This window comes from Dermacentor albipictus, chromosome 9, assembly GCF_038994185.2.
Source record: "Dermacentor albipictus isolate Rhodes 1998 colony chromosome 9, USDA_Dalb.pri_finalv2, whole genome shotgun sequence".
NCBI lineage: Eukaryota > Metazoa > Arthropoda > Arachnida > Ixodida > Ixodidae > Dermacentor > Dermacentor albipictus.
The window spans coordinates 131,225,531-131,243,139 of record NC_091829.1 but is presented as its reverse complement, the minus strand read 5'-3'; the positions used below and the strand labels follow the sequence as shown (position 1 = coordinate 131,243,139).

Genomic DNA, 17,609 nt, shown 5'->3' with positions numbered 1-17,609 from the left:
CCTGCCTGGTCCTTTGGTTGACGAAAGTCTAAGGTGTTCCTGATTCTATTTGCAATTACCTTAGTAAATACTTTGTAGGCAACGGACATTGAGCTGATCGGTCTATAATTTTTCAAGTCTTTGGAGTCCCCTTTCTTATGGATTAGGAATATGTTAGCGTTTTTCCAAGATTCCGGTATGCTTGAAGTCCTGAGGCATTGCGTATACAGGGTGGCCAGTTTCTCTAGAACAATCTGCCCACCATCCTTCAACAAATCTGCTGTACCTGATCCTCCCCAGCTGCCTTCCCCCTTTGCATAGCTCCCAAGGCTTTCTTTACTTCTTCCGGTGTTACCTGTGAAATTTCGAATTCCTCGAGACTACTCTCTCTTCCATTATGATTGTGGTTGCCACTGGTACTGTATAAATCTCTACAGAACTCCTCAGCCACTTGAACTATCTCATCCATATTAGTAATGATATTGCCGGCTTTGTCTGTTGACGCATACGTCTGATTCTTTCCAATTCCAAGTTTCTGTTTTACTGCTTTTAGGCTTCTTCCGTTCCTGAGAGCATGTTCAATTCTATCCATATTATACTTCCTGATGTCAGCTGTCTTACGCTTGTTGATTAACTTCGAAAGTTCTGCCAGTTCTATTCTAGCTGTAGGGTTAGAGGCTTTCATACATTGGCGTTTCTTGATGAGATCTTTCGTCTCCTACGATAGCTTACTGGTATCCTGTCTAGCGGAGTCACCACCGACTTCTATTTCACACTCCGTAATGATGCCCACAAGATTGTCGTTCATTGCTTCGACACCAAGGTCCTCTTCCTGAGGTAAAGCGAAATACCTGTTCTGTAGCTTTATCTGGAATTCCTCTATTTTCCCTCGTACCGCTAACTCATTGATCGGCTTCTTATGTACCAGTTTCTTCCGTTCCCTCCTCAGGTCTAGGCTAATTCGAGTTCTTACCATCCTATGGTCACTGCAGCGCACCTTGCTGAGCACGTCCACATCTTGTATGATACCAGGGTTAGCGCAGAGGATGAAGTCTATTTCATTTCTAGTCTCGCCGTTCGCGCTCCTCCACGTTCACTTTCGGCTATCCCGCTTGCGGAAGAAGGTATTCATTATCTGCATATTGTTCTGTTCCGCAAAGTCTACTATAACTCCCCTGCTATTCCTAGTGCCTATGTCATATTCCCCCACTGCCTTGTCTCCAGCCTACTTCTCGCCTACCTTGGCATTGAAGTCTCCAATTTAAATTTGAGGGTCTGCCAACTTGAAATTTGGGAGTGGACCTACTTAATGTTTGGGGTGGGCCAATTGAAATTTGGGGACCTGTTTACGAATAGTTAGACAACACCAATGGTGTTTCTGCATATTTTTCATCATCGCAAAGTACGTATATTAATAGCTGTTAACCAATACCCCTTAAGGTGAGCTACCACTCGAGCCTTCCCAGCCCACTGAGCTAATGATGTCACAAGAGTGCTATCGTCGTGACGACTACGAGGTTCAATGTGGAGATCCACAAGAACAAATCGCAGACCGAGCTGACCGTTTTCACACCAATGTCATTGCTAACACTACTCGTTCGTGCTAGACGCAACACAAGCTTACGACGATCATAATTCAACTTTCAATCGCACGCTAGTCGACACGTTCTCAGTGCACAATTTCGTCAATCATCTGGATAGGAACCTTGCTGGATGTTTTACTGTTATGTTGCGTCGTTTTTCACGAAAGCCTTCTCCCGCAAAGAGAATACATTTTTTAGATTAACGACGCAAGCTAGTATATAACTCATGCGAAGCAAATTTATTAAGGGTTATAGGGATTTTTCAAAGAATATGTATAAGTAAATAAGATTTCAGATGGTATTGTTTCGACCGGGCATGACAACAATTTCTTCCCGCCTGTCACAATGCTTTGACCGAAAACGTAATCATTTTGCTCAAACGTGTTGCCCCAATACTACTGTGTAGTATTGTAGTACTACTACTGTTGCCCCAGTACTGTGTACTGTTGTTGATATTGTAGTAATGTGGAGTTTTCCTCTTCATAAGAGCCCAAAAAGAAAAAGAATATTGCAGAAATTACACTCTTAGAAAATTGTACAACCTTTGGGGATTATCTTGTCCCACAACAATAATCGTCATCTGTCTTGCCCGCGTTTCCTTTCTTTAACGCTGCGAACCCGGTACTTCCCAGTCACGAACGGCATGCGCGTTATCAGTGTGACGCAGCATTCTCGACAGGAAAGTAGCGAGCGCCGAGTTTTCAAGAAAGGAAACGCAAGCAAGGCAGACGACGATTATTGTTGTGGGACAAATACACACCCCAAAGAGTGCAATCGTTTTAAGAGTGTAGCTAAGCGCAAAGTACATTGGAAGATTTGAAACCAGCAATTATTTTTAATTTGCAGGTTGGTCTTCTCCGCTGGTAGATCGCTGTCCGATCACTTCAACGAATTTTGTTTGTGTGCAACTGCAGCAAAAACAAAGATACTACCATTTCATTGCCAGGACCTTTATGCCCTCCACACACACAAGAAGGACACCAGATAATTGACACTATCAGTTTATAAACTGATATTGTTTTGCTAATTTCAGTGTAGCGTGGTGTCTGCGAACGGAGTATTTTCTTATTATCAGTCCAGTGTTAGCAGTGGGAAGCACTTTGGTCTACCATCCCCATGAGGGCATACTAGACATTGTAGCGCTTTACTCTAAGACAAGTGCTTAAAACTTGGTGTGCTTTGTCCTTTCCGCAGGTTGTCCATCCATTCTGTTATGGTGACCATCAACGCTGTGTCCGTCAGGCCTCCTCATTTTAGCTTCACCATCGCGAGAGTGGACAGAGAAAGGAAGCTTTCTTCACAATCAACCCCAGCGGGATTCCACCACTCGTAACTGCTGCAATTTGCATTCAGTGGCTCGGCATGCTAACTACATCCTTAGTTTCACAATAGCTAGAGCCCGCAGAAAAAGTAGAGCTTTGGTCGCTATCACTACCACGAACCCATGTAAATGCACATATAAGTACGTGCAGGGGCTGGGCATGCTAACTTCTGCGCTACCACCTGCCACCGCCACCTCAGATTTTCTATGCATACCTGCTTGTTTTCATAGCAGGCGCATGCAGGACAAACGCGGATAAGTAATTGGATTGGATTGGGAAAACGTTTATTAAGCCTGCAGTAAAGCGCGAAGGCGCACTTCGGACGTGGCCTACGTCGTCATCGTGGCGGGCGCTCTGCGAAGATCCCCACTCGCCGTTGCCGGCTCGCCAGGCTCCTGCCTAGCCAGCGCCTCGATGACCTGCTGGACGGCCTGGAGTTGTTTTTCTTGGTCGTCGCTCCGCTTTGCTTCCTCAAGCTGCGGCGGTGTACGTCCCGAGTTAGCTTCGCTTGGATGTTTCATTTCATTTCATTTATTTACTCAGTGTTGTAGCATTGAACGAAGATCTCTAAAAAAGTGTCATATGCTTTATCTGGATTTTTTGCACATACACACTTGACCAGTCAGCTCGTTTAATCAATTCGCTAAACTTAAGGAGAGTTTTGTCAATAATACTTCTATATCGCGGGAGGTTTGGACGTTTTTCTTTAATGAATAAGTTTTGTGTACAAATATAATTAGGTAGGTGATCACTAAGGCGTGATCACAATATGCCTGTGTTGTAATCGTATTTGTTTAGGCTTGTTTACAGACGTCGATAGATGTGGAGCTGTTGTGAGTAACACGGGTAGCCTATAAAATAGCATTTTCAGATCCATAGGATGCTATAAGATTTATCAGATCAAGCGCATACAAATCTTCACTTATTATTTCATTTCATTTCATTTATTTACTCCCTAGGCCGTACAGGCATTACAGAGAGGAGTGGCAATAGAAAACGAAAAAAAAAAATGTAGCTAATGAGGCAGCACATGGTCACAGATAGCCGACTTGAACACATCATGGTCCGTGATAGTGACGATGGATGCGGTAAGGCGATTCCAGTCTTGACTTGTTTTCGGGATGAAGGCTTCGAGGTATACATTGCTTTTACACTGAGGCACCCCAACCTTCATTCGATGATCAATACGGGATGACAAATGGCTCGGTGGCGAAAAAAGTGTAATTTTTAGCTCATTATTAGTGTAGTATATTTTGTGAAACAGGCATAAGCGGGAAATTCGACGTCTAGTAGAAAGGAGAGGTAGTTCAAGCATTTGCTTCTTGTGAGAAACGCTGGCTAAGCGATAGTAGTTAGGGAGGATAAACCTAACTGAGTGGTTCTGAACCGATTCTATGGACTGTGTTAACGAGCTAGTGTACGGGTCCCATATCGATGAAGCGTACTCGAGTTTAGAACGCACTAGTGTTTTATATAGTAGTAGTTTTAGCGGAATGGGAGCGAGGCGGAAATTCCGCCTAATAAAACCAAGGGAACTGTTAGCTTTGTTAATAACATGGTGGATATGCTTCTGCCATGACAGATTATTAGTGATATGGACGCCTAGATACCTGTAGCTGTCGACGAACTGAAGAGGGCAACTGTTAATATCATAGCCCTGAGAAATGGACTGGTTAATCTTTCGAGACACCCTCATTGCTTTACATTTGTTAATGTTTAGTTTCATAAGCCATGCATCACACCAGGAAGAAATTTTATTTAAGTCAGATTGAAGAACGGAGAAGTCAGACTCATTAGAAATTACGCGGTACAGAACGCAGTCATCTGCAAAGAGCCTTATGTTAGAAGTAACAGAATCAGGCAGGTCATTAATATAAATTAGAAAAAGAAGAGGCCCTAGGACTGACCCCTGAGGAACACCGGATGTTACATTGCATGATTTAGAGTCATGATCATTAACAGAAACGTACTGTGTTCTATTCGGCAAGAAACATTCAATCCACTTATGCCGGTTACAATCAAGATGGAGTGCGCTAAGTTTCAGTAATAGTAGTCGATGTGAGACGGTATCGAAAGCTTTCGCGAAGTCAAGGAAGATGCAGTCAATAACTGAAGCTCGATCTAATGCGGATACAAATCATTAGTAAAGGTTAATAATTGAGTCTCACAAGAATAATTCTTGCGAAAACCATGCTGCTGTGACGCAAAAAAATTATTAGACTCGAGAAAGCTAACCAGGTTGCAGTAGATTATGTGCTCTAATAATTTGCATGGAATAGAAGTTAAGGAGATCGGCCGGTAGTTTAAGGGGTTATGTGTATCACTGGATTTGTGGACTGGAATCACCTTCGCCGTCTTCCAGTTGTCCGGAAGTGTTGAACTCAGCAAAGACTGCGTAAAAATATATGACAAGAAAGCAGCTGAATATGCTACAGTACTCTTAAGGAATTTGTAATTTATGGTATCAACACCTGCCGATGAAGAAAGTTTAGCTTTCCTGATCAAATTGTATATGCCATCTAAATCGATCGAAATCGGCTCCATCTCAAGGTACGTAAAGGCACGTGCGGACGGTGAATGATCTATTAGAGCGTTAGAAAAAGATAGCGAGAATGTGTTGTTAAAAACCGTTGAGCAAAGCTCACGGGGGACCGGAAATCCATCGTCAGTTTTCAGAACGATTTCTGTGGGTTTGCGTACGTTAATAATGTTCCAGAACTTCTTAGGATTAGTTGTGAGCAGATGAGGTAGTGTTTCAGAAAAAAAGTAGTTCTTGGCTGAGCGAATGGCCATTTTATATTCAGATGCGATAGCTACGTAAGCAGCTTTTGCTTTGGTTTCCCCAGATAGCTTGAAGCGTCGAAAAATGCGTTTTTTCTTGTTAAGAAGTTGTTTTAAACTCAAGTTAAACCAAGGAGCCCGATTGCATGATGATAATAGGCGAGTCGGAACATATTTTTCAGATAGCGTCTGGACCTTGTTCTTGAAAAGGAGCCAGTTTTCTGCAATAGTTCTTTCCCAGAACTGAGGAAAAAAGAAATCGGCAAAACCTTGTAATTCGTTATTGATCGAGGAAAAATCTGCTCGACTGTAGTCACAAATTTTCTTACGGTGTTTTAGACGCTGTGGCGAGCGTATGGGGATTGCAAAATGAATCACGCAATGATCGCTTAAACCAGGTATAATTGATAATGATGAAATTGAATCAGGGGATGTGGTGAAGACGAGGTCAATGATGTTGGCAGAAACTGCAGTGACACGGGTAGGCTCTTTAACAAACTGGGTGAGGCCAAATGTCGAACATATATCAAGAAAGGTTGAACATTGGGATGAGGATAAAGTCACTGATGGGAAGTCAACAGCCCAGTCAATGCCAGGGAAATTGAAATCACCGAGCAAGAATATTGGTGCTGCTGGATATTTAACAAAGATTTGGTTATGACAGTCAAATAGCTCATTGAAAAATGCGGATGTACTATCGGGTGGTCGATAGCAAGCGGCAAATATCACGTCTTTGTTATTTATGTGAATACAACAGCACAAGAACTCAATTTGCGAAGGCACGTGTATATCAAAAGAGGTGATATCAGATGAAACAGCGATCAAGGTCCCACCACCACATCGTCCTATTCTGTCATTTCTACAAATATTGTAAACCTTACTGCACGCGAAAAGCTCCGAATTTTCAATTTTATCTGAAAGCCAGGTCTCGACTAAAACAACAATATCTGCATTGCACGTGTCGATCAGCGCAGACAGAGCATCGCGCTTATTCATAATGGAGCGGATGTTAGTGAACAGCACAGAGAAATCGTTGCCATGCTTATTCTGTACGGCCGCGCGATGCTAACTCGAAGGGGGTGACAGGGGCTTCGCAGGGAAATTCATTCCGCTGCTGCCTACATTACCGCTGGCAGTAGCAGTACTGTTCTGCTGGAGTTCATAAACGGTATCGGTTTGAGAGCAATACACGTAGCACGTTTTGTTGATGAACAATTTGTTGTACCTGAGGTGATACAATTGACCGGAAGACTTCCCAAATGCAATTAACTTATTCCTGGTCATTCTAGTTGCCCGACAGAAGTCTTCTTGAATGGATACCCCGGATCCTTTCAGTTTCTTCTTTTGTGTTAATATGTTTTCCTTTACTTTAAATGATGCCAATTTCACCAGCACTGGTCGACATTTGTTATTTATAAAGGAACCTAAGCGATGCGCACGCTCAATTCCTTCTTCGGGTAATTGCAACGCGAAAAACTTCACAAGGAGTGCACGAACTTTTTTTTTCTGTTTCCGCCCCAGTTTCAGAGGCACCATCGGCGATACCATAGAAAATCAAGTTATCTCTTCTTGACCTGTCCTCGAAATCGTCCAGACGAGATTGCACCGATACACTCACTTTTCATGGCCTCGGTAATAACGCCTCGGATATGAGCAGGTTCTTGCAAGTTTCAAGTGCAGCGACTTTCTGCTCTACGTACGCTAATCTGGCATTCATGCTTGTAATACGCTCCTCAAGTAATTCTTGGTTGGCTTTCACTTCGTTAAGAGTTGAGATTAGCTCAGCGTGACGCGCATCCATTTTAGTGGCAAGAGAGTTGATGGCCTCGAGAACGAGGTTAGTGCTACAACTGGGATTAGGCGCAGGGTTAAGCTCAATGTCTCCGGACATCACAAGCAACTTCGTAACATGTACACAGTCGGCAAATAAACACCACAAAATGTCCGGGCATGGGATGAGCAGCAAAGAGCGATTGCTAGAGCGCTTACAGTAAAGGGAAGTCGAGTTACCAACCTGGATGTAAAAGAAGAACGGTCTCAGCAAAGACTGCGCCATTGCTGCCATCCCATGCCCACTGACGAGGGTTGTCATCGTTGGCCTATTTATATGCGCACCACAGGGTGACGCATGCGTTGATGTCGTTGGTTTGGTGAAAAGATCCGGTGCGATGATTCCGCTGACGTTTCCAGCATGCGCAGACGAAGAGAACAGCAAATCGCCGCATGATGCAAAGGCCGAGTTTTCAGGAAGGAAGGGCGTAGTACAGGCTCCATCGAAGGGGTTCCAGGCACGGACAGGAAACAGCCCGATTAGTGGAAGAATCTGGATGTAAAAGAAGAACGGTCTCAGCAAAGACTGCGCCATTGCTGCCATCCCATGCCCACTGTTTGGAGCAATCCCATAGCATGTGCTCGAATGTGGCCGTCTCCCTGCAGCACGCTCTGCACTTGTCATGGGGGTGCGATTCCGGGTGCATTCTATGCAATAGCGCCGGGCTTGGAAGCGTTCTCTTTTGTAGTTGCCTGAACAGCACGGCCTGGGACCTGCTCAGTCCTTGACAGGGTGGCGGGAAAAGTCTGCGGGCTAGCCGAAAGCCTTGGTCAGTTCGTTATAGCTGGTCATCCGGTCTTTGGCGCTGAACTACAGCGGGCAGCCGTTGCCTTGGGCGCGGTCGGTTAGCCCTCGCGCTCGGGCGTGTGCCGTTTCGTTGCGATTGGCATGCTTCTCCGACGCTTGTCCTGCGTGCGCCCTGGGAGCCACTTGATTCGAGTCCTCTTGTGGCGGTTTGCCTGTCGGAGCAGGACGCGTACCGCCGTTGGGGCAATTCTTCCTTTGGCGTAGTTCCTCACCGCCTGCCTGGAGTCGCTGAGGATCATGTGGCATTCTCGGTCTACGATGGCCAGGGCGATGGCTATTTCTTCTGCTTCCTCCACTTGCTTGCTCGATGTGCTGGCGGTCGCCAGCACGTTGCCTCCGGAGTCGACCACCGCGATCGCGAAGCCGTTGCGGCCGGCATATTCGGCTGCATCCACGTATCTGGCGCCGGTGTCTTCCGCGTGCAGGTCCGCCAGTATCATGGCTCTAGCGCGTCTTCTGCCTTCGTTGAATTCCGGGCACATGTTCCTCGGCAAGGGGTCAATCCGCACGTTCCGTCGTACGTGGTCGGGGACGGGGCATTTTGGTCTCTGCTGTTCGTGATAACCGATGCCTAGACTGCACAGGATCTTTCTGCCAGCCTTTATTGATGACAGTCTTTCCAATTGAGCGGCTCCTTACGCTTCGGCGATCTCGTCGAGCGTGTTGTGTATGCCCAGCTGGAGGAGAGGTTTCGTGTTGGTAGTTTCGGGTAGACCGAGTGGTGTCTTGTAAGCCCTCCGGATAAGGATGTCGAGCTTGTGCTTTTCGCTTTTCACCCACTTGTGGAAGGCTGCCACGTAACCTATGTGGCAGAGTACGAAGGAGTGTTTAGTAAAGCAATGAAGGGGGCTAGTTGTTGAACGTTCATGGTTATATTGCGCTCAGTTTTACACAGACGATATTAAGGAAGGACAGGACGTGGACGGACGTAGCGCAAACTACCAACTGTTTATTACTGTTAAATAACGCGCTTATATACAAGGAGATATGGCGCGGGGGGGGTATATAAGATAGAAAAAGAAAGATAAAAGAAAGAAAAGATAAAAGAAAAAGAAAAAAAGAAAAAGAAATGTGCGTAAGCACTCCGTCCATCGCGCTTATCGAAGCTGAGGTCGAGTTTGCCAGGGCGAACAGGTGCCAGTGAACGACGTATGCCTGACCCGAACTATGATCACATTCCGTGAACTTGTCATATCTTTTATACCCCCCCCCCGCGCCATATCTCCTTGTATATAAGCGCGTTATTTAACAGTAATAAACAGTTGGTAGTTTGCGCTACGTCCGTCCATGTCCTGTCCTTCCTTAATATCGTCTGTGTAAAACTGAGCGCAATATAACCATGAACGAAGGAGTGTATTTATTTATTTATTTATTTATTTATTTATTTACTTATTTATTTATTTATCAATACTGTAGGTCTTCTGCAGACCCATACAGGGAGCGGGCTTTCATCATCATAGGCATGTAATAATATACATCAAGTTCTCAAAAAGACAACAGGAAAACATGAGGTAGATCAGAACACTTCAACAACAAGTGCATCAATATTATATTACATACATGGTTACGCCTCGCGTACACGAAAACAGAAAATCTAGCATTATGTATCGTATGCTATACATAAGAAAAATGTACACACGAGAATAATACAACACTACAAGATACTTTCTGAGGTTTTACAACAAGAAAAGTTATACAGGGTCAGGAAAACAGGAAAAGTAGTTATACAGGGAAAAATGTACACACGAAAATAATACAACACTACAAGATACTTTCTGGGGTTTTACAACAAGAAAAGTAGTTATACAGGGTCCATTAGCTGCTCCACTAGAACAAAACTGATCTAAATTTGGAATATTTACAGCTTCGCTTGGTAGCGCATTCCAAGCGTTCACAGCGCGAGGGAAGTAAGAAAACTTAAACGTATTGCAATGCGTATTAAATGGCCGGACGCACTTATCGTGGTTTGTCCTACTAGACCGACGGCCAGGCGGATGAATATAGTCGTCTTTTCCGATTTTGATGTGTCCGTTAAAGAGGAGATAAAAAACTTCATAGATGCAACATGACGCCGGCAGGAAAGAGTTGCCAAATGCGCTTGATTGCGCATGTCCGTTACACTGTCGTGCCAAGAATACTTTGAACAGATAAACCTAAGAGCCCTATTCTGTAATCTTTCAAGTTTATCACGAAGGTACTTTTGATGAGGGTCCCACACTATGCTTCCATATTCTAAAATAGGTCGGACCAGAGTTTTATAGGCAGTTAATTTTAGGCCTGAGGGGCTTTACTCAGTCTTCTGCGTAGGAACCCTAATTGCTTGAATGCCTTGGCGCATGTATCGGTGACGTGCTTATCCCATTTTAAGTCTTGCGAGAATGTGACACCCAAGTATTTTACTTTGTCGACTTGTGTAATATTCAAGCCTTTGAGATTGTACGTAAATGATAAAGGTCGTTTTTTCTTGGTTAGGCTGATGAACGCTGTTTTAGAGATATTAATTTCCATCCCCCACGTATTGCACCATTGGGCGATGTTTTGTAAAGAAGAATTAAGCTTTAGTTGGTCGTCAGCACTATGAATTGCAGTATAAATGACACAATCATCTGCGAAAAGTCGCAAAGTTACACCTGCTTCTGTACAAGAAGAGATATCGTTAACGTATATAAGAAACAATGTTGGCCCCAAAACAGACCCTTGGGGTACACCGGACAAAACGCTTAGGAAGTCAGAATCTACATTGTCTAAACTTACATACTGGGTACGATTTGTAAGGTAAGCCGAAATCCATCCTATTACTTTGCTATTAATGCCAATCGATTCAAGCTTGGCTATTAATTTAGAATGAGGTACGCGATCGAATGCTTTCGCAAAGTCTATGAGTATTGCGTCAGCTTGAAGTTTAGAATCAATTATGCCAGCGAAGTCATGAGTTATTTCCGCGAGTTGCGTTACCGTGGACAGCCCTCTACGGAAGCCATGCTGTTTAGGGTACAGTATATTCTTAGACTCTAGGTAGTCCATGATGGCTTTGTTGAGGATATGCTCCATCAATTTGCAACAACAAGTAGTTAGTGATATGGGTCGGTACGTTTCCACAGAAAGTTTGTTACCACCTTTATGAATTGGGTTTATTCTAGCGCGAAGCCAGTCTGTCGGAACTGCACCATTTTTCAGTGACAGCGTAAATATTTTATGCAAAAACGGGGTAAGTTGTTCTGCATAACGCTTAAGAAACGCATTCGGGATTTTATCTGGGCCCGGGGATTTTTTAACATCTAGTTGTAGAAGCAGGTTCAAGATACCTCGTTCGGTTATCTCGATTTCCGGCATAGCCGAGTCACGTTGAACAAGCGGTACTTGGACTGGGCATGCTTGGGTGAATACGGACTGGAAAAAAGAATTGAATGAGTTAACTATTGTGTGCATATTTTCAGTAATGATGCTGTTGATTTCCATCTTACGGATTGGACTCTCCGGCTTAGCAAGGTAACGCCAAAATTTTTTCGGTTGCTTTGTCATGAAATCTATTAAAGTGTGTGAAAAAAAGTTATTTCTTGCTTGCCGTAACAAGCTTTTAAATTCATGGTAATATTTAGTTACTACTGTTGGATCGCATTTACGCTTCCGGATTCTTTTCAGTCTCCGTTTCATATGAATAATTTCTCGTGTTATCCAAGGATTTCTTCGTCTTGTGCTCTTACGTTTCGTAGGTATATAAGTTTTTTCACAGTGAAAAATTGCCGCTTTAAATTTCAGCCATAAGTTCTCTACATCATCGGAAGGTTCAGCGTAAAAATCGTCTAAGTTCATTTCCAGGTAATCAATAATGCTTTCATCTTTTGCCCTGCAATAATCTTTAATAACTATATGTGAATTTTCAGTGTTACTTTTTGCCAGGCTAAGATTAGGAAAATGAATTAGAATCAATTTATGGTCAGATATTCCATCTTCCACCTTAACTTCAGTGTCTACTGTGCAGGAAATCAAAGCAAGGTCTAAAATATTAGAAACAAGCCCTTGGACGCGTGTCGGTTGCGTTACGCGTTGGGATAAAGAAAAACTTAACATGGTATCAAAAAGTCGTTCGCAGCTGCTTACTTCCCTATTGCTGACGGTCAGGTTATCCCAATCAATTCCTGCCAAGTTGAAGTCGCCAACAAGTACTAGCTTCGTCCGATCATGCATTTTCTCGAGGAGGTAGTTGTGTAATTCCGTAAGGTAAGTTTCAGGTGCCCCAGGCTTTCTGTATACTCCACAAATTAGTAGAGGTGTGGTTTGAAATGTGACTGTGCACCAGAGACTCTCATGGTTAGGTATACCTTGTTCCTCTTGGAACTTTAGACCATTCTTTATAGCGATGGCCACTCCGCCTCCACGGCTATCACGATCTCTGCGAATTAGGCTATAGTTTTCTGGAATTATTTCTGAGTCGTGGATAGAGGGATGAAGCCACGTCTCTGTAATCACTAAAACGTCAGGTTCGTAAGCCAATAAAATCTCCTCCAGTTTATCTGTTTTGTTCACTATGCTTCGAGCGTTGAAACACAATGAAGAAAACGACGGTGTTCTTTCTTGGCATCATGCATTTGAACTATTACCCTCGTGACCAGTCATCTCAGAACGCGCTTGTTTAAGAGGTATCCTTTTTTCCACGTGCTTATCCCATGCGTACAGCGTGTCATTTATTTTCAGCTTATCGAAAAGAAGCACAACTTTATCACCGCATGCTCGGTTTGGTTTTGAGGACTCCCATAACTTCCTGCGCGTTTCACGAACTGCAAACGAAAAATCCTCCGACACCGACAAGTCTGTGCCTTTGAGCTTTGAACAGTTGCGCAGAACTGCCATTTTTTCGGCAAAATCAAAAAACCGCAATATGACGGGTCGATGTCGATTAGCTAATCTTTTGCCAGCGCGATGGACGCGCTCCACAGTCTTTACTTTAACTTTCAGCAAATTGTTGAAGATTTCGTTCTCGACATATTTCTTCAAAGATGCGGGGCCTTCTTCGCTACTTTCTGGAATACCATATATCACAATATTGTTCCGGTGGCTTCTGTTCTCTAAGTCGTCCATTTTACTGTATAAATGTGCGACTTGCTTTTGAACCGCACTAACAGTTGTTTCACACTTTTCAACTTTTTCTTTGCAGTCTTTGAGTGTTGCAAGCGTGTTCTCAATGAGAGACAGCCGTGTTTGGACGCCCTGCATATCGATTTGAAGTTCAGTTTGGGAAGCCTTAATTTCCGTGACGGTATGTAAAATCTGTTGCAGAACATCTGAATCAAGATTACCCGTTACATCAGAATCAGGACCTGGGTTTTCCTCTATGTCGCCACACATAATTAAGAATAAGTGAACCATGCGAGATACATTCATACAACATAACCGCAAACAGGCAGGGCTCGGCAACACCACCAGGCATGCGTAGCTGGTTCTAAAACACTTCGTAAGACGATATTTTTCACCAACCTGTACATAGTAGAGCACGAAAGTTAGCATCGTGCGCCTTGCGGTGCCACCGAGCCCACTAAAGGGTGGTAGCAGGCGTTGTCCCAATTTATGCAGTTCCTCGGAGGTCGCTGGAGTCGCTGGATTGCCGAAAGCTTTATCAAGATGGATCACGTTGGGCGTTGCCGAGTCAAACCGCAAGAGCGATATGGTTGCAACAGGGGCCAGGCCAACTTGATACGATGCTGTCGATGTCACAGACGCAGTGTGTCCGAAGGGAGCCGGAAAGGAGGCATCACCGCGCAAACCGGGTCCCAGGAATGCCTGTACATAGTAGAGCACGAAAGTTAGCATCGTGCGCCTTGCGGTGCCACCGAGCCTACTAAAGAGTGGTAGCAGGCGTTGTCCCAATTTATGCAGTTCCTCGGAGGTCGCTGGAGTCGCTGGATTGCCGAAAGATTTATCAAGATGGATCACGTTGGGCGTTGCCGAGTCAAACCGCAAGAGCGATATGGTTGCAACAGGGGCCAGGCCAACTTGATATGATGCTGTCGATGTCACAGACGCAGTGTGTCCGAAGGGAGCCGGAAAGGAGGCATCACCGCGCAAACCGGGTCCCAGGAATGCCTGTACATAGTAGAGCACGAAAGTTAGCATCGTGCGCCTTGCGGTGCCACCGAGCCCACTAAAGAGTGGTAGCAGGCGTTGTCCCAATTTATGCAGTTCCTCGGAGGTCGCTGGAGTCGCTGGATTGCCGAAAGATTTATCAAGATGGATCACGTTGGGCGTTGCCGAGTCAAACCGCAAGAGCGATATGGTTGCAACAGGGGCCAGGCCAACTTGATACGATGCTGTCGATGTCACAGACGCAGTGTGTCCGAAGGGAGCCGGAAAGGAGGCATCACCGCGCAAACCGAGTCCCAGGAATGCCTGTACATAGTAGAGCACGAAAGTTAGCATCGTGCGCCTTGCGGTGCCACCGAGCCCACTCTGATGAAGTCTGATGTTTTCCTCCTTCATGACTGCCTTCTTGGTAACGTGCTTGAGCAGTTTGGTGGCGTTGGCCGCCTTACCCATGATGCGGGTGATGGTGTCTTCGTTCCTGCCGAGCGCTTCGATCGTCATGCCCAGGACTCGGATCTTGCTGACCGTCGATATTGTGTTACCATCCCTGGTGCGGATCTTCATCTTTTCGTGTTTTCTTTGCTACTTGATTCGGTGCGTCTTGATCGGTTGGTAAAGCAGGAGCTCCGACTTAGTTGGGGCGCAACGCAGTCCCGTACCTTCCAGGCTTCCTTAGATCGTGTCGACGGCCGTCTGTAGTGTGGATTTTATGCGGGCATCACAGCCCTTTCCACCTAGCGTAATGTCGTCCGCGTATATCGTGTGCTTGAGTCCTTCACGCTGGCATAGCCTTTTGGCAACTTGAATCATAACAAGGTTAAATAGCATGGGTTAGATGACGGAGCCTTGGGGACTGCCCTGGCTTCTTAATGTCTTCTTGTCCGTCTTCAGGTCGCCGGCTCTGAGCTCCGCCGTTCAGCCTGTGAGGAAGTCTAAAATATTTGTACGACCTCTCGCCTAGGTTTAGATGGGACACCTGCGCGAGGATGGCAAAGTGCGTCACATTGTCGAAGGCGCTTTCTGGGTCGAGCCCGAGGACGGCTTTGGTGTCCCTGGTTTCGCCGTTGATGACCTGATGTTTGATAAGTAAAAAATCTGAGTGCCCTCCCACTCTGGGAAAAAAGATGACCAGCAAAGCTGTGTATGTGGGCCCCTTAATGGCGAACTGCACCTCTGCCGTATGTCGGCCCTGTATTGCACTGTCTTCGGGATCGGCCCACGTATGGGGAGTGCTTATGCCTGCTTCACCTCCGCCGCAGGTCGGCCTGGCATGGCGTTACATTCCGGATCAGCCCACGCATGGGGAGAGCTGGACGCTTGCTTCACCTCCGGTGCGGGTTAGGCCGGCATTACGCTATTTTCGGGACTTTGCTCCGCACGCGGACGCGATATTGGGGAAAGTAGCCCTTAAGAGGAACCTTTAGCTCTGGGGGTCCTATCTAAATACATGTAAAAGGAGAATTCGTTTTTCTCCATAACCACTGCATCAAATTTTACAAGGTTTGTTGCACTTGAAAGAAAGACTTAAAATCTAGTGACTGTTGGTTTAGCATTTTTGATTTAGGTCATCAATTGCTTATTCGAAATTGGCAAAAATCGCAAATTTTCAGAAAACGAAACCATCAAGTTCACAACTCTGTCTTTCGGCAGTGAAAACTATCACAATTCTGTACATTGCATCTAACAGCACATCTAAAGCGGTCAAAATTTATATCTTACGCATGAATCTAAAGAAATTAGTAATGTGGAAATACAGCTTTTGTACAACCCTTGTTCACAACTTAATGACTTCACGTAAGATATAAATCTGCATATTGGATTTGTCCGCTTTGAATTGTCTAAAGGATTCTGTTTACAGAACCGCGATATCAGTTCTTGATGCGGAGTTATTAATTTGTAAACTTCGTGCTTCTGTATTTCTCGCGCTTCCGAAATTTTGAAAATCTTTTACCAGAATTCAAGCCTTACACAGAAATTCCGCTTCCAATAGTCAATAGAATTTACCTTTCTCTCCCGAATCCAGCAAATTTCATTAAAATCGGCCCAGGGGTTATCTCAGAAAAGAGTTTCGGCGTTTTACATCTATTTGAATAGGCCGCGTCGGAGTTGGGTCCGAGTTAAAGCTTACTCTTAACGACTTCGTTGTAAAAAAATGCATAAAAGAATAAAAAAAACGCATCAGCCCTCAATATCGCCGCCTCAGATTTCGTCATGATGGCACCGCCACCATCGGCACGGCTCCATGAGCAGCTACCAAGCTGCTCACTTTCGTTATCTTCCTTCCCTCGGCTGCAGCGCATTGTCTTGATGCCAGTGACGCGCTAAATCTGCACCATCATTCCGTCATGCATCGCTTCTGTGACCAAGCAAGCATTCGGTGGCACACGTTCACTGCCGTATTGACATTAAAACTTTAATATGCTTGCCTTGGAGATGGAACGCGACTATGTGGCCATGGGGAACATGTTCACGGGGCCATACTATTGATGACAGCATCACAAAAGGCTAGATGTGGTCAGGTTGACTTTACAGGTTTGGAAGGAATGACTGACGGGCTAGTTGCTTCATATGACATAAAAAACAGCACTTAAAGTTAGCGCAGTTTGTGTGTGGTTCCTCCTTTGTGTCCCGTCGTGAAGTGCTGTTCTTTCTGTGACTTTACAGATGTTTTTCTGCGTCAATTACGCCTTCCAAGAGTGTTGGAAATTTTTTGTTCGCATGGCTCCACAGAAGCATGTTTAGTCAAAATTTTTTCGCTTGGCTGCATAATCTCGAGGACGGGCTCCAAACTGCTCATTTCCTTTAGCCACGTAAGAACCCTTACTGAAAATTTAATTAACGTAGCTTTGTTAATTACGCAAACAACTTCTGAACTTACTCCGCATCTAGAGGTTACCAATCTGAACACTCCAATGATAAAATGATGTTAACATTGTTTGTATATTTTCAATTGTTTTGTTTCGTTCAGTTAAAAGCAGCCGGCATATTGATGGTGCTGTTGATTTCTCATAAAGTAAGTGTGAAAGCTTGGACAGGTTATCCTGGCACAAACCAACTTCAGGAGCTTAAGCACATGGCCCAACCTTGCACGTCTGTCTTTACAACCGGTTCTCATTCATTATACAAGAAGCACCTCGGCGCTACGGTACATCCCACAAGGTGTGCGAGAACATTGTGTGCGCTCCCGATTAGGTTTCTGAGCGTTGGTGGTATCAGGCTCGGTTTCCT

General features: G+C 44.8%; 2 protein-coding genes across 7 annotated transcripts in view; one reads left to right on the top strand and one right to left on the bottom strand.

The window, feature by feature from the left end:
• The window catches only part of LOC139049683 (uncharacterized), a 33,452-nt gene that overhangs the window by 11,877 nt on the left and 3,966 nt on the right, over positions 1-17,609 (top strand). Inside the window, exons 1-2 of one of the 4 annotated variants that reach the window (XM_070525386.1) lie at positions 14,809-14,931; positions 15,641-15,712. The exons of 1 other annotated variant lie outside the window; for it this stretch is intronic. The gene's annotated coding sequence lies outside the window, so the exon portion shown is untranslated. Of the gene's footprint in view, positions 1-3,323; positions 3,371-9,743; positions 11,079-14,808; positions 14,932-15,640; positions 15,713-17,609 lie in introns of those variants that run through there. 2 more of the 4 variants (XM_070525389.1, XM_070525388.1) reach the window with 2 other exon arrangements.
• Positions 3,214-14,907, bottom strand: LOC139049682 (uncharacterized). 3 transcript variants are annotated; one of them, XM_070525384.1, is made up of 2 exons: positions 13,779-14,907; positions 3,214-3,360 (listed from the first exon to the last, which is right to left on the bottom strand). In XM_070525384.1, exons 1-2 carry the CDS (start codon positions 14,880-14,882, stop codon positions 3,214-3,216), a joined length of 1,251 nt encoding a protein of 416 aa, XP_070381485.1. In that variant the 5' UTR covers positions 14,883-14,907. The 3 variants fall into 3 exon arrangements, 2 of the variants coding, with proteins under 2 accessions (XP_070381485.1, XP_070381486.1); XR_011508494.1 differs by lacking the exon at positions 13,779-14,907 and adding an exon at positions 7,680-7,737 and having other exon boundaries at positions 3,247-3,360; XM_070525385.1 differs by lacking the exon at positions 3,214-3,360 and adding an exon at positions 9,061-9,105.

Coding starts and splice junctions, on each gene's coding strand:
- LOC139049682 (XM_070525384.1), bottom strand. CDS start 14,882: ATGACGATCGAAGCGCTCGGCAGGAACGAAGACACCATCACCCGCATC. Junction 3,361..13,778: donor TCGTGCTCTACTATGTACAG/GTTGGTGAAAAA, acceptor ACACCGCCGCAG/CTTGAGGAAGCAAAGCGGAG.